The sequence below is a fragment of the Quercus robur genome, chromosome 12 (assembly GCF_932294415.1).
Source record: "Quercus robur chromosome 12, dhQueRobu3.1, whole genome shotgun sequence".
Taxonomy (NCBI): Eukaryota; Viridiplantae; Streptophyta; class Magnoliopsida; order Fagales; family Fagaceae; genus Quercus; species Quercus robur.
The window spans coordinates 11482052-11498209 of NC_065545.1; the positions used below are offsets into that span (position 1 = coordinate 11482052).

At 34.5% G+C, this 16158-nt stretch overlaps 1 protein-coding gene across 1 annotated transcript; it reads left to right on the forward strand.

Moving 5' to 3' along the window:
* The first annotated feature begins 6521 nt into the window (after positions 1 to 6521).
* LOC126709507 (pleiotropic drug resistance protein 1-like) lies at positions 6522 to 15416 on the forward strand. Its single transcript, XM_050409769.1, has 24 exons — positions 6522 to 7174; positions 7395 to 7515; positions 7608 to 7696; positions 7781 to 7865; positions 7959 to 8118; positions 8209 to 8285; positions 8410 to 8463; positions 8559 to 8649; positions 8747 to 9048; positions 9159 to 9440; positions 9642 to 9958; positions 10051 to 10211; positions 10309 to 10412; positions 10529 to 10685; positions 10763 to 10855; positions 10956 to 11119; positions 11508 to 11840; positions 12366 to 12656; positions 12749 to 12832; positions 12917 to 13050; positions 13235 to 13462; positions 13583 to 13754; positions 14428 to 14682; positions 14767 to 15416. The coding sequence occupies exons 1-24, from the start codon at positions 6834 to 6836 to the stop codon at positions 15022 to 15024; spliced, it is 4353 nt and encodes a 1450-aa protein (XP_050265726.1). The 5' UTR covers positions 6522 to 6833; the 3' UTR covers positions 15025 to 15416.
* Positions 15417 to 16158: the final 742 nt, after the last annotated feature.

A 16158-nucleotide genomic window follows, 5' to 3' on the forward strand; every position in this document is an offset into this window, starting at 1 on the left:
ATTTAAAATTTTGAATAACATCACAATAGGAGCGACCTCTTACTGGTTGGACTGACATCAATATGGAATAAACCTTCTTCTGCCTTTACTTTCTTGCTTAGATTCCTATTACTGTGATTAATTTGGTAATATATTTTTGAAATAAAATAATAGTATGATTAAGACACAAAATTTTTCATAATTGTTGCAACTTGCAAGTATATGTTGTAATTTTTTTTTTTTTTTTTTTTGAGGAAAAGACACAAGCTATTATTAAGAAATGTTGGCTAAATCAGCTTGGAAAACAAGAAATAATTGCAGAGGAACATCCTCTATCCAAACTAAAAAATTTGGAAACAATCCTCAAATGATGGGAACAATCCTATTTTCATGATTATATGCATGGAGAATTCAAGCCTAGTTGTTAACTAGACCTAAAAATTAAGCAGAATCACCTAATAGGGGCAAAATTTGCCAAACAATACAATTTCCGAAATATTTCAGCTGGATAGCACGTGTTCAAACTTATTTAGTAAGTTGGACTCTTTTTGGAAGTCAATTTTAGTAAACTCGACTTCCAGGCAAATTCAACCCCTCATCCAGCAAGTAAATAAATTTGATTTGTACTGCACCTGGAAGTCGAGTTCAACATACTCGATTTTCAGTGGAAGTCGAGTTTGTTAAACTCGACTTTCAAGTGTTCTACACTTTTGCAGAACTGATTTTTTGTAGGAAGTCGAGTTTGTTAAAATCTACTTCCAAAAAGAGTCCAACTTACTAATTAAGTTTGAACGCATACCATCCGTCTAATTTTTTCCCGAAAATATACTGTTTAGTAAATTTTGCCCCTAATAGGCCATTATAAAGCTCATATGAGTCATATCCAACCCAATAGGTATTGGCAAAAAAAAATTGAGAATAAGAAAACAAACAAAAACAACTCTCTTTATGTTGTATAAAAATAATAGTTTTCATAACCGACCGGGCTAGCTAGCTTAATTGGGTTTACAAAAAACCAAATGTCTGACACGCTAACTATTAAGGTAAGTCAATTTCTTAGGTTTTTATGTTACAAACTATTATATTTATTATATATATTTGAATAATATTTTTTATTTTGTCAAGATTTGGCCTTGGTTAAATCTCGATTTAACCTTAAAAACCTTAAACCTCTTTATTTTTCTATTTTAAATAGTTGGAATTTCAAAACAAAGATAAAAATAAATTAATACAATTTTCATGATGCCATTCCACGGAGAATTGAGGCCTATCTGGACCTTATAAATTTAAAAAGACCACTTAATAAGTAATATCCTGTGCTAATTACTTGGAAATCAATTATTTTAATCGTTGGACTACAAATCCATTTGAAAGAAGGGGAAAAAAAAAAAAACAGTTGGCCTACAAAAGAGACTATTTTGACACCATAATAAATTATCAATTTTCTAAAAACTTAATAAGAATGTTAGAAAAATGTGAATTTAATTATTTAACCATTATTTATTAGACTCTCTATTGCAACTTTTGCAAATATTTCGTTTGGCTTCCCACCGAGTGGCTTCATAACCTCTAGAATCCTTCTTGGCGAATCAACCCAAAACTTTAGAACTCAAAAATAATTATCCACTATTGGAGAAAAATGTCAATCACACAGTTGTTATATTGTTTAGGATCAAAGCACAAGATGGATTTGGACAATGATATGTTTATATTCACTATTCATGTAAAGTGTACACAAATAGTGTACAATATTGTATATGTTCATTTGCATGAACATATACAATATTGTATACAGTTGTTTAGTATACTATGTAAAGTATACATGAACAATGAATGTAAAAGCATAATTTCCTCAATCTTTATTCAAACTTGAATTTTAGATTATTACAATCTTGTTCGAGCGAGAATAGAGATAATGTCAAGTGAATCTAAATTTAGCTTAAGCAATAATCCTTGAACTTCATATCTTCAGTCCTCAGCTTCTTAACAAGATTTGTAACCTAACTCAAATACATAAATTTAAACCATTTTAACCAACATCTGAAATCTAACACTTATCCTTTCAGATGTACGAATTGAGGTATACTTACGCACCTGAAGAAGTCAATGAAGGAAAATCATTCTTTTTGGTTTGAGACTTGTAGTTCACGGTTTTTGCTAGTGGAATGTAAAAAATTCGATAGTTCTTGACATAGCTTAGTCAAAATCATATTCATAAAAAAAAGAACCGTGACTAACTCCAACAAGTACTAAAAACAATAACAAACCCACGGACAAGTACAATATTGGTTATTAAATCTAATCTTAATGTGTCATCCCTGATTTAAAGGCATTACTCCTCCATGACCATGGCTAGTTCATACTTTGTATCATTGTCAGTCTTGTTACTGCATTTTGATTGGAATTTTCTTTGTGTGGAAATCATATCAGTTTCATGACTTCATCATATATTATGTTCAAAACAAAAATGGTGTATCCCATCGAGGGACCACTGACCAGTTCTCATGCAAAGTTTTTATTTTATTTTATTTTTTATTATTTAATATTGAAGTTGGGACAATCTTCTATTTTCATGACACCAGCAATTCTTCACACTCCAAACATAAGAACAAAATTACAACTCCCATTGATATGTAACATGCTAAGAGCATTCACATTAAAACTCTCAAATGCTATTTTTTTTTAGCATTTTTGAGATAAAAACACCCTACATTAAAGCTGCAAAATCTTAAAATTTTTAAGATTCAGCTACAGTGCAATCTCATATTTGAGAATGCATTGTAGCTACAATTGTAAAAGAAAAATGATTTTTTATTCACCTCAACGACTCTCTCTCTTCTATCTTTCTCTTTCCACTCTCACTTCTTTTTTCTCTCTTCTCTCTTCTCTCTCTGTGCTTTACCGATGTGGTTTGCCAATGAGTGTGCTCCACCGATGATTGTGCTCCGGCGATGGTCGTGGGTCGTGGTCTGATGTGCTCCGACGATTTTGTGGGTTTGGGTTTGTGGGTTTGAGTTCATGGTCTGGGTTTATGGGTCTGGGTTCTGGGGTCTGGATTTGTGGGTCTGAGTTCATGGGTCTGGGTTCGTGGGTCTACATTCGTGGATCATTGACGTGACTGGGGTTAAGATCGGGGTGGTGGATTTTGGTTGGGGTTGAGATCGGGGTGGTGGGTTTTGGTTGGGGTTGAGAACGAGGTGGGTGGGTGGAAAAAAGAGGTTGGTTGCTATGGCTGAGGCGTGGGTCTCTAGGTTGTTTTTGTTTTTGTTTTTCTGGTTGATGGTGGTATGAGGATGTGGGTTTAGGTGGTGATGGCTGGCAGTGGCAGTCGTGGGTCTTGGGTTTTGGGTTTGTGGGTTTTGTTCGCCGCTCTATCCTCTGCCTCCCTCTCTTCCTCTCATGGTGAGGCTTCTCTCTCTCAAGTTTAATTTAGTTTGTCGTTGTTGTTGTTGTTTTTTTGTTTTTTTTTTTGGGCTATAGGGTTGATTTTCGGATGGATGCTGATTGAGGTGGCAATGGGTTGGCCATGGGTCTGGGTTTGCTGTAGAATGTTGATGGTTGATTGTGTTGAATGTTTATGGTGGTGGTGGTTGATAGTGGCTAGCCGTGGGTGTGGCTGTGACTGGATTGCTTGGTCTGAGAAGAAAGTGGTGGAAGGAGAGATAATAATATTATTTAAATGAAGTTGTAAAAAAAATAGAATGTTTGATGTTTGGTGGATTGTAAAGTGGTATGTTAAAATTGATAAAGTAGGATTTTGAAATGGTAAATGCTAAAATATTTAGCATTTTTTATGAGAATGCTCTAACATCAAACAACAAGATCAAACCAAAAAAAAGGGGTTTTATTTTGTTATTATTTTTTTTTTATAATTGGAAAATACCATATTTCCATCTGCTGAAGATTCTGTCCAAATCCTTTTGGCATGGAGCGAGTGATGTTATAAAGGGGAGGTTATATGTGCCACCTATTAGTTTTGATCTTTTATATATATATATATATATATATATATATATATATAGAGAGAGAGAGAGAGAGAGAGAGAGAGAGAGATACACTTTGTGCAACTTTAAGCAATGCTATACCATCCAATAACTTGTTATTGAATTCATATTTTGAAAATCACACTATTGGATTACATATTCTATATGTTCTTAACATGCATGCCTATTATCATGCCAATTGGATGTTATTTACTATTAGAATAATAAACTCATCTTTAATGCATAATATAAGATTTGATTACCTCAAAATTTTGTAAGCATGAAAAATATACGTAGATATATAATACAATAGTGGACTTGTCAAAATTCGCATCCAATTAAAAAATATTGAGTGGTGTAATATTGCTTAAAGTTACACCTTTTTTTTTTTTTTTTTGAGAAAGAAGTTACACCTAATGTAACTCTAAGTAATGTTAGACCACCCAATAACTTGTTATAGAATTCATATTTGGAAATCCCACCGTTGAATTACATGTTTTATATGTTTTTAACATTCATGCCAATTTTTATGTCAATTAGATGTTATTTATTAGTCGACCCATAAACTCATCTTTAATGCATAATACAATATTTGATTACCTCGAAATTTTACAAGCGTGGAGAATATATGTAGATATATAATATAATAGTGGACTTGTCAAATATTGCATCTAATTAAAAAATATTGAGTGGTGTAACAATATTTCTTAAAATTACAACTGATATAACTCTAAGTAATGTTACACCATCTAATAATTTATTATAGAATTTATATTTTGAAAATCCCACTGTTAAATTATATGTTTATATATGTTTTTAATATTCATGCCAATTTTCATGCCAATTGGATGTTATTTACCATTCGATTCATAAACTCATCTTTTATGCATTATTTTGAACTATAAAAACTTGAATTTAAACAATTGATTGAGGACATAACTATTAATTTTTGATCATCTTAAAATAGCATGGAGAATATGTGAAAATAATATAATTTAACAGTGGAATTGTCAAAATTTGCATCAAATTAAAAAATATTGAGTAATATAACATTGATTAAAGTTACACCAACTTAGACCCAACCCTATATATATACATCTAGTTATTACAGGAAGAAATTTCATGGGAATAACCCTGAGATGTTGATAAGAGATTTCGATTGAGGATCTCATGTCACCTTTTATATATATATATATATATATATCTATCTATATATAGAAAAATAGTTGTTTTGATCTTGATCATGAGAACCAAAGGAAAATCTTGCTTCAATTAAAAATAAGATACTGGACATAGCAAATCTCAAACATGCATGTTCAAATAACGCATAAATAGTACAATCTCATAAAAAAATATGACAATTAAAAAAGGAAAATTTATCGGGAAGATGCATTTTGTTCTATAATCATGCATGCATTAATTAGGATATCATTTAGCTTCATGAATTAATGGCCTCCGGGGATCAAGGAAATGGAAGAACCCTCCTGTTGCTTCTTGTTTTCATATTTTTTTTCCCGACAATATCTCTCGTTTTCCACAGTCACCGATCATTCAGAATAAAATATACACTCAGTCGGTAATTGATTATTGATTAATTTAGTGTACTTTGACAGCTCAAAATAAAAATTCTGTTTATTGAAAAAATTAAAAAAAGAGAAGTTTATCTTAAGAGCAAGAGCCTTAACCTTGTTGATTATTAAAAAAAGTCTTAATTTTGTTGCCAAAAGCCTTGTAACTTAATTAATACTTGTGGTATTCTCAAAAAAATTGGGAATTCAAATATCCTTAAGCGGACTATCAAATTATTTTTGTTATTTTTTAAAAGTTTTAACTTTGTTCGGAAATCCAATCTAGAGTCAATCGTGGCGGCTCCAAGAATTTTTTCCAATGAGGTCATTAAGAAATTTAAATTATACAAATTAATTACATATTAATTAGATTCAACGGCTCCAGAAATATATTTATTATCAGTAATGCTACAAGCATAAACTCTTTTACAATATTTTTACAAACTGCTGATGTGGTTTTAGTATTTTTCAAATAATTATTGGTAAGTAAAAAATGTGATATTAGTGGTGGATTCATATTAGAACTAATAAGAATTTGTCATATCAACAGTTTGTAAAAATGTTATAAAATAGTTTGTGACTGTAGCATTACTCATGCCAAATTAATTCCAATATAAATTTGTTATAGTAAAATTGAATACACTTAGTATTTTTCACATTTGAAAATTGTGAGAAAAATCTTGTCCAATTTGGGAAAGTTGAGTAGTTATTAAAAAATTTGAAAGGTTGAGTAAAATATTATAAAATCATGGGTTAGGAATTCTGAATTCTAGAATATAATGGTATGATGATGAAGATGAAGATGAAGATGAAGATGATGATGAGAATGAGAATTTAATTTTTTTGGCCAAGCTGTTTCCCCCATGTGACATATGCCATTACGTGCAACCACCCTTATATAATAAACGTCCTAATTAAGAAGTTGACCCTTAGTGGTTTGTGACTTTGTGTACCCCTAAAGCTATATATTATATATTCTTCCATTCTTTAGGGTATCAAACATGTACAAACTGCCCAAACCAAATTCCCATAAGTCCTAAACTGAAGAGGAAAGAAGAGGACACATACATTGTTGTATCTTTCTGTCCATTTTTCTGAGGGAGACTGGACTTAAGGAAGTTAGGACTTTGAACTAGAAGAGACCCATTTCAGAAAGAGTGGAGACACAGTTGCTTCAGTTCCATTTGTCTAAAATCCATGCACGTGCACTGGTGTTTTCTTGCATGAAAGTCAAAAAAGAAAGACTCTCTGGGTTTAATTTGGTTACTTATTGTATTGAACAAACTGTATTAGGTGGTGCAAAATGGAGGGTGGTGGTGGTGGTGGTGGTGGTGAAATATTTAGAGTGAGTAGTGCACGTCTAAGCAGCTCTAACATCTGGAGGAACACTGGCTTGGAAGTTTTTTCCAAGTCTTCACTGGAGGAAGATGATGAAGAAGCTTTAAAATGGGCTGCTATTGAGAAACTGCCAACTTATTTGCGTATAAGGAGAGGTATACTCACTGAAGCAGAAGGTCAAGCTAGAGAGATTGATATAGAGAGTCTTGGACTGCTAGAGAGGAAGAACTTATTGGAGAGGCTAGTGAAAATTGCAGAAGAAGATAATGAGAAATTCTTGTTGAAGCTCAAGGACCGCATTGAACGGTAAACTTGACCAAATAGATTCACATCTTTTGCTTGTAAGCATGTGTGTGTGTGTGTTTATATTTGAAATATATAACCTCAAACTTAAGCTTATAAACTGAAATGGGCCATAATGATATATATATATATATATATATATATATGTTGCATATGGTGTGTTTGAAGAAAGTCATAATGTGTTTGTGCTGGTTTTTATCTGTATTTCAAATATGAAACCCAGTGTTGGACTTGATATGCCAACAATTGAAGTCCGGTTCGAGCATTTAGATGTTGAAGCAGAAGCTTATGTTGGTGGCAGGGCATTACCCACAATATTCAACTTTTCTGTTAATATGTTAGAGGTATATAGTTCATCTTTTAGATTTTATCTGTGAATCTAATTAGCCTTGTATACGTTCAGAGGCATAACCACTCACTCACCATCTTCCTATAGGGGTTCCTGAATTATCTTCACATTCTTCCAAGTAGAAAGAAACCATTGCCAATTCTTCATGATGTTAGTGGAATCATCAAGCCTAGAAGGTTAGTAGACACAACTTGTTAAAATAATAATCAGAGACTCTTAAATGATCCATTCTCAATTATTTGATCTGCTGGAATCTGCAGAATGACATTGCTTTTAGGCCCTCCAAGCTCCGGAAAGACCACACTACTATTGGCTTTGGCAGGAAAACTTGGTAAAGAGCTGAAAGTAAGGAAATTAGATTCCAATCTGTTCACACTGCTTAGTTGGGGAAATTGTTTCACTATCTTATGAATTCATACAAGAGCTTTTAAATTCCAGTCCTCAGGGAGAGTCACATACAATGGACATGGAATGGAAGAGTTTGTACCACAGAGAACATCAGCTTATATAAGTCAGCATGATGTCCATATAGGAGAAATGACAGTGAGAGAAACACTGGCTTTTTCAGCAAGATGTCAAGGGGTTGGACCACGTTATGGTCAGTTAAAAAAACAATGAAGTTGACATGTTAAACTCATTCTGAAAATTTTTGATGTTTAAATTAAACTTTTGCATGTAAAATTTGCAGAGATGTTGGCAGAATTATCCAGGAGAGAGAAGACTGCAAATATCAAGCCAGATCCTGATCTTGATATCTATATGAAGGTGAGGCTGCATTTGGAGAAAAGAAAACTTGGGAAAAAACTCATGTTAAATTTCTGTTTGAATTTTATATCTGCAATGGTGCAAAATTGCTGCTAAAAGTACACTTTTATTATCATTTTTGCAGGCTGCATCACTAGAAGGGCAGGAGACCAGTGTCATAACAGATTATATACTAAAGGTACCAATGAGTCTATCTGATTCGAAAGGGATGCACCATAAACAAAAATACAAATAAGGGTATAATATCTGTTATTGATTTTTAAATTTTTGCAGATTCTTGGACTTGAAGTCTGTGCAGATACCATGGTGGGGGATGAAATGCGACGAGGTATATCTGGTGGACAAAGGAAGCGACTCACAACAGGTAAAGCATTGAACAGCACTGCCACTCTCTTTGCCTACTGAAATTGTCCCCATGCACTTGAGTTAATTATTTGAAATGTTTGGTGAACAAAATATAGGGGAAATGCTGGTTGGACCAGCAAGAGCACTTTTCATGGATGAGATCTCAACTGGTCTGGACAGTTCGACAACATTCCAGATAGTAAATTCAATCAGACAATCCATCCACATTCTCAATGGAACAGCAGTTATCTCTCTCCTCCAGCCTGCACCCGAAACATATGACCTGTTTGATGACATAATTCTCCTCTCAGATGGGCAAATTGTGTATCAGGGTCCTCGCGAAAATGTGCTGGAGTTCTTTGAATATATGGGCTTCAAATGTCCAGAGAGGAAGGGAGTTGCTGACTTCTTGCAAGAAGTAATTATGATTTTGACTTAATATCCTTCTTGAACCTCAATTCATTCTTCAGAAGGGATTGAACCTTTTCTTAAAAATTAAATAATAATAATAATATGAATTTGTGATAGGTGACATCAAGGAAAGATCAAGAGCAGTACTGGGCACATACAGACGAGGCTTATAGTTATGTTTCAGTTAAGGAATTTTCTGAAGCATTTCAGTCATTTCATGTTGGTCGAAAAATAGGTGATGAGCTTGCTACTCCTTTTGACAAGTCCAGCAGCCATCCCGCTGCTTTAACAACTAAAAAGTATGGAGTTAACAAGAAGGAACTTTTCAAAGCTTGCGTATCTAGAGAACTTTTGCTTATGAAGAGGAATTCATTTGTCTACTTTTTCAAGATGTTCCAAGTAAGTATATTTTAAGTATTTAACTTTGTCTTTAACAGGAATAGGAATGGAAATGCAAATGCAAATCTTCAAAATCTGTTGGGTTCCATAAGTGCAGGCAGAAAATTTTGGATTACTATCTGCAGATGGCACATAACTTAATTGAAACATTGAGCTTTTCATTTTTGCTAACTCACTGTTTCATTTTTGCTTTCATTTCAGCTAATATCGATGGCTTTTATAACAATGACATTATTTCTTCGGACTGAGATGCACCGGGATACAGTTATAGATGGTGGAATTTATATGGGCGCTATGTTCTTTATAATCATCATTATAATGTTTAATGGGTTCTCAGAGCTTGCTATGACCATCATGAAACTTCCTGTCTTCTTCAAGCAAAGGGACCTCCTCTTTTATCCTTCTTGGGCGTATTCTCTACCAACATGGATCCTTAAGATCCCTATAACCTTCCTGGAGGTTGCCATTTGGGTAGTCATGACTTATTATGTCATCGGCTTTGATCCAAACATTGGACGGTGAGAGAAAAAGGAACATTATAAATGTTAAAAATTGAACTTAAATTCTAGATTTTGAGTTTCCTGAATTTGACTAAAGTTCTTTATGGCAGGTTTTTCAAACAGTTTCTTTTACTCCTTTTTATTAACCAGATGGCATCTGGACTGTTCCGATTGATGGCGGCACTTGGAAGGAATGTAATTGTTGCAAACACATTTGGGTCTTTTGCTTTACTTGCTGTTCTGGTTCTGGGTGGATTTGTTTTATCACGAGGTGAATCAATGATGCAATTGAATCTATGTAGAATTTTCATTACCTCTAGGTTATTTTTTAGACACTGATGGAAAAATACAATGTCCTTTTGCATTAGATAATGTGCAGAAATGGTGGTTGTGGGGCTACTGGGTCTCACCAATGATGTATGCACAGAATGCTATAGCTGTCAATGAATTTCTTGGGAAGAGTTGGAGACATGTAAGTATCACTTCTTGAATTCTGGCCAAGAAAAAACACATTAGAAGATAAGAGATCAGGGAAAAAGATATCAAACAGAATCAGCTAATAAGTATGTACAAATATTTGTGTCATAGGTTCCTCCTTATTCAACAGAACCATTAGGAGTTTCAGTCTTGAAGTCTCGCGGGGTATTCACAGAAGCTTATTGGTATTGGATTGGAGTTGGAGCCTCAATTGGATATATTTTCGTTTTCAATTTCTTTTTCACTTTGGCCCTAGAATACCTTGACCGTAAGTACTCAACACATATAATTTTGAGTTTCTATTATTGGACATAATGATCTGATGATTGGATTATTTTGCTGCAGCATTTGGTAAGCCTCAGGCAGTAATATCCAAAGAGGCCTTGGCTGAGAAAAATGCTAATAGAACTGGAGAGTCCATTGAGCTACCATCAAGAGGTAAGAGTTCATCTGCTGGGTCTTCAAGCTCTAAGATTTACACTTATGTTTCTGCTTATTAGATTCTAGCTATAATATATTCACAATGATAACAATGCAGAAAGAGGGAACGAAAGTCGAAGAAGTGTATCATCCAGGACATTGTCTGCAAGAGTGAGCAGTATTAAAGATGCTAGCAACAAAAGCAACAGGGGGATGGTTCTTCCCTTTGAACCCCTTTCTATTACATTTGATGATATCAGATATGCTGTAGACATGCCACAGGTATCTTTGACCTTTATATAAGAGCCAATATTATATTAAGATTTCAGGAGGATACAAAAGCTGAAGAGTAACAAGCAGCATGTTTGTTAAAGAATATTTTTTTATTTCGAAAAAAAGTAAAAATAAAGTTATTATGTTAGAAATTTGTTTTTTATTTGAAATTAAAAAAAAAAACTATCACACATAAAATTATATAGAAAGATAATACAGTTTGTTGATGAATCTGTGATTTTTTTTTTTGGTGTGTGCATAAGCTCCTGAGTCTCAATTAGTTCTTGCATGTAGATGTGCATTTTTTTTTTTCGTTATTCTTCTCTGATTAGAATATTTCAGCTAATTCCTGGTGTTGAATGTATCTGCATCCTAATATTTGTTATCATGGTTGCAGGAAATGAAAGTTCAGGGTGTTCTTGAGGATCGGCTGGAACTCTTGAAGGGTGTGAGTGGTGCTTTTAGGCCAGGAGTCCTTACAGCTTTAATGGGTGTGAGTGGTGCTGGGAAGACTACTCTACTGGATGTGTTGGCGGGAAGGAAAACTGGTGGATATATTGAAGGAAGCATCACTATATCTGGGCATCCAAAGAAGCAAGAAACATTTGCCCGCATATCAGGATACTGCGAGCAAACTGATATCCACTCTCCTCATGTTACAGTCTACGAGTCTTTGGTTTATTCCGCATGGCTTCGGTTACCACCTGAGGTTGACTCTGCAACCAGAAAGGTACAGTTTTGGTCAAACTCACTTTTATTTCCATCAGCATGGTGCAGAGAAAAGTATAAACTCAAAAGCTGGAATGCTCATTAAAATTGAAAGGGTAAACATTACACTTCAATAATTAAGATTCATGTGTTTCTCTCCTGGCTTGTTAAAATAATGGTTTTGTGATTAACTTAATACTCCAGTTTTTTGGATAAGTGTACTTTATCATGATATTTAAGTCTTTTTAAATTTTTTTTTTTTTTTTTTTTATAATGTACTTATGCCATTCCACCTCATAGAAAATCTTTTGGATTGGTGCTCTAACATGATATCAAAGCAGTAGTATAAAGTTCAAAGTTCAAACCACGTCTCCACTTTTTATTACCTCCCAAATTCCCAATGAAAAAGTAAAAAATCTGAGTTGGATCCCATTTTATTGAGGGTGAGTCAGGGCTCACAAGTGAAAGTATCATTAAATATTAGTTAAGTGTTAGTTCGTTGAATACTATCAGTTTACTGATTACATATCTGATTGATGGGTTGCAGATGTTCATTGAGGAAGTCATGGAACTGGTGGAGCTGACCTCCTTAAGAGAAGCACTTGTAGGATTGCCAGGCGTGAATGGTCTATCAACTGAGCAGCGCAAAAGGCTAACGATTGCAGTTGAGCTTGTTGCCAACCCATCTATTATATTCATGGATGAACCAACCTCTGGTCTTGATGCCAGGGCAGCAGCAATAGTAATGAGAACAGTGAGGAACACTGTAGACACAGGGCGAACTGTGGTCTGCACCATCCATCAGCCCAGCATTGATATATTTGATGCTTTTGATGAGGTGAGATACTTTTTGATGGTTAAAGAATCATTAGTTTGTGTTAATTACTAAATTTTATACAAGAACTGACAATTTTTTGTGTTGCATTGAAGTTATTTCTCTTGAAACGGGGGGGTGAAGAGATATATGTGGGTCCATTAGGCCGCCATTCTTCCCATTTGATCGACTACTTTGAGGTTAGGCTAATTAATTCATGATAGTATAAATATTTCCCTCGTTTACCACTGTATTAGTGACATAGGTGAGTTGTTTCAATTAAGGGAATTCATGGTGTTCCTAAGATTAAGGATAAATACAATCCTGCAACTTGGATGTTGGAGGTTACTTCAGCAGGACAAGAAGCAGCTTTTGGGGTGAACTTCACTGAAATATACAAGAGCTCAGAACTTTATAGGTAAGATCACAATGATGAAAGAAACTTTCCTTGTGGTTGTGGATATACTGAGAATTATTAGAATTAAAGACTTTGAAATGCCCTTGAGTTCAAAGGGGAAACTATTGAAGTCTCTAAGAAGTTTCCTTTGTTTAATTCATACTCCTGTTTTATAGCAATTAATAGTGCGTGGTGATTGATCCAGGAGAAACAAGACCTTGATCAACGAATTATGTACACCTCCACCAGGCTCAAAAGACTTGTACTTCCCTACACAATACTCACAGTCTTTCTTCACCCAATGTATGGCTTGCCTATGGAAACAACATTTGTCATATTGGCGAAACCCACCATACAGTGCAGTCAGACTGTTATTTACAACTTTCATAGCTTTAATGTTTGGGACAATATTCTGGGATCTTGGCTCCAAAAGGTACACAAGATAAAAACTAAAGCATATGTGAAAATGGAACTCAAAATTTTACAATTTTACAATTTTTTTTATTTTTTATCTCCTAGTCCCTAATTTTGATATTTTATCTTGGAAATGCAGGCGAAACCGACAAGATCTTTTCAATGCAATGGGTTCCATATATGCTGCTGTTCTCTTCATCGGCGTTCAAAACGCCTCATCAGTGCAGCCAGTTGTAGCCATTGAGAGAACAGTCTTTTATAGAGAAAGAGCCGCTGGAATGTATTCAGCTTTGCCATATGCCTTTGGACAGGTATGGTACCTGGTCTATGAAGCTCAATAAAGTTGTTTTTCTGGGGAGAACCCATCATATCTTTACTTTTCTTGTGGTAATTAGTTTTTAATTTGGGATTTTAGAATTGATTGATATTAGAAGAGATAGCTTTGATACCACGTTAGAAAGGGTATGGAAAAATATAAAGAAGAAAATAAAGATGAGAGAGAGAACAAATGGAACTAACATGATTTGGTTTTAGAGGTTTACATCGACATGAGATAGCCATTGATAACTGCATCCTTAATATTGAGATATGTGTTACAACCCATTGATGGGTATATATATTAGGCTAAATTTTAGACAAACAATTTCAAGTAGGATTATGATTATTTTACTTGTACTCCAAATAAGACTAGAATTACTTCACTTGCACTTCAAGTAGCATTAGATATAACAAACTTATATTAAATTTATACAATAGACTTGGACCTTAACGAGGATTGGACCTTAATATCTTCAACAATTGGAATGTATAATGGATATTGTTTAAGGGTTTGTTTCTACCATTCATGATTTTTTGGAAAATAAAAGTTTAGAACGTGGAATTATGTGCACTTCCCATTTTCACTTGCTAGTAAATGAGATGGAGTAAATGGATACTTTCAAGTCTAGCTAATTTAATCAACATTTTTCCTCTCCAAATTTGCAGGTTTTCATTGAGCTTCCATACATTTTCGTTCAAACTGTCATATATGGCATTATAGTGTACGCCATGATTGGGTTTGATTGGACAGTCAGCAAATTCTTTTGGTATATCTTCTTCATGTACTTCACCTTTTTATACTTCACTTTCTATGGTATGATGACTGTGGCCGTTACTCCAAACCACAACATAGCTGCTATAATTTCCTCAGCCTTCTATGCAATATGGAACCTTTTCTCAGGATTTATCGTTCCCAGGAAAGTAAGTTTTAATAATCCCTATGCATGTTTTTCAGTATGCAAAATGAAACCATAACTTACAAGGATCAACTTTGCTTTGTTACAGAGGATGCCAATCTGGTGGAGATGGTACTATTGGGCTTGCCCGGTCTCTTGGACCTTGTATGGCTTGATTGCTTCACAGTTTGGAGACATCAAGGACACATTCGATTCAGGTGAAACCGTGGAAGATTTTTTGAGGAGTTATTTTGGGTATAGAAATGACTTTGTGGGTATTGTTGCAATTGTGATTGTTGGAATTTCAGTTCTCTTTGCATTCACCTTTGCCTATTCAATTAAGGCATTCAACTTCCAAAAGAGATGAGAATGTTATAATTGTAAATACAAAGAAGATCCCATTATAGCAATTTTTGCTTATTATAATTCCGGACTTCAGAGCTGTATGAGATATGTACTGATATCCTGTTTAGGGTCAATGCCATACAAGGTCCGAAAATTGTCTCAATATTCTGGGCTACCTAACTTAATATTTGTTGAATTTGAACCTAACATAATATGGGGTACATGCAAATTTGTGTAGTCTTTTTCCTGTGTCACTTACAGTATGTTTGGTTGTAGTTGGAGGAGGAAAGAGAAAGGAAAAGAGCAGGGGAATAGAAAATGAAAGGGAAGACAAAATATTTCTCCCTATGTGTGTATGGATGTAGGGTGAAAAAGAAATGAATAAAGAGAAGAATACATCTTTCACATGTTTAATTTGCTAAAGGAAAAGAAAATACCTTTTTTTTATACTAGTCAAAAGAAAATTAGCCCTTCTGGGTTAGCTAGATAAATTTTTGTGTAGCTTCTCTTGCTAGGTCCTGCATTTCCCTCAATGTTGTTGTAGGCGCCCACTTTGAAGTATGTCTTATTGAACATTGCCTTGAGTGCCTATAGGTATCCTAAAAGGATTGCATTATCTGGGGAGGATGTCTTGTTGGAGTGTATTGGTTCCACTGTTTCCACCAACACTATGGCTTCTCTGTATTCTTGTCTCTAGGTGTAGTAAATGGCCTCTCTAATTGTCATGAGGTTTGTAGCTCCTTACTCTACGAATGCCACAAAAAAAAGTGAAAAACACCCTTTTGTGATGGACAAGCCTAAGCGATTCTTTATCACAAAGGCACCTCCATTCCAATGTGCTTGACTCTTTGGACTTTACTTCCAACAAGAGTTAGATGTGGCCTAAGGTTTTTAGTGCTTCCCCATAGAGCTGACATCTAGTGTCATTTGTAATTTGCCAATTGGCCAACTTTGTCTTAATAGCACTCAGTAATCAGTAACACACTCTCCTTAATTCCCCCCGTTCTTTGAGAAAGGTGGTCTGAGTGTGAATAATGTTAATGATGCCTATTAGGGCTTGGTCAATTTGGGGTTGATTGGATGCTCTATGTGGTTGATTGCTGTGGGTTAGTGGTACTTCCATGAACTACCAGGGATGTCCATCTTAACTAATTGT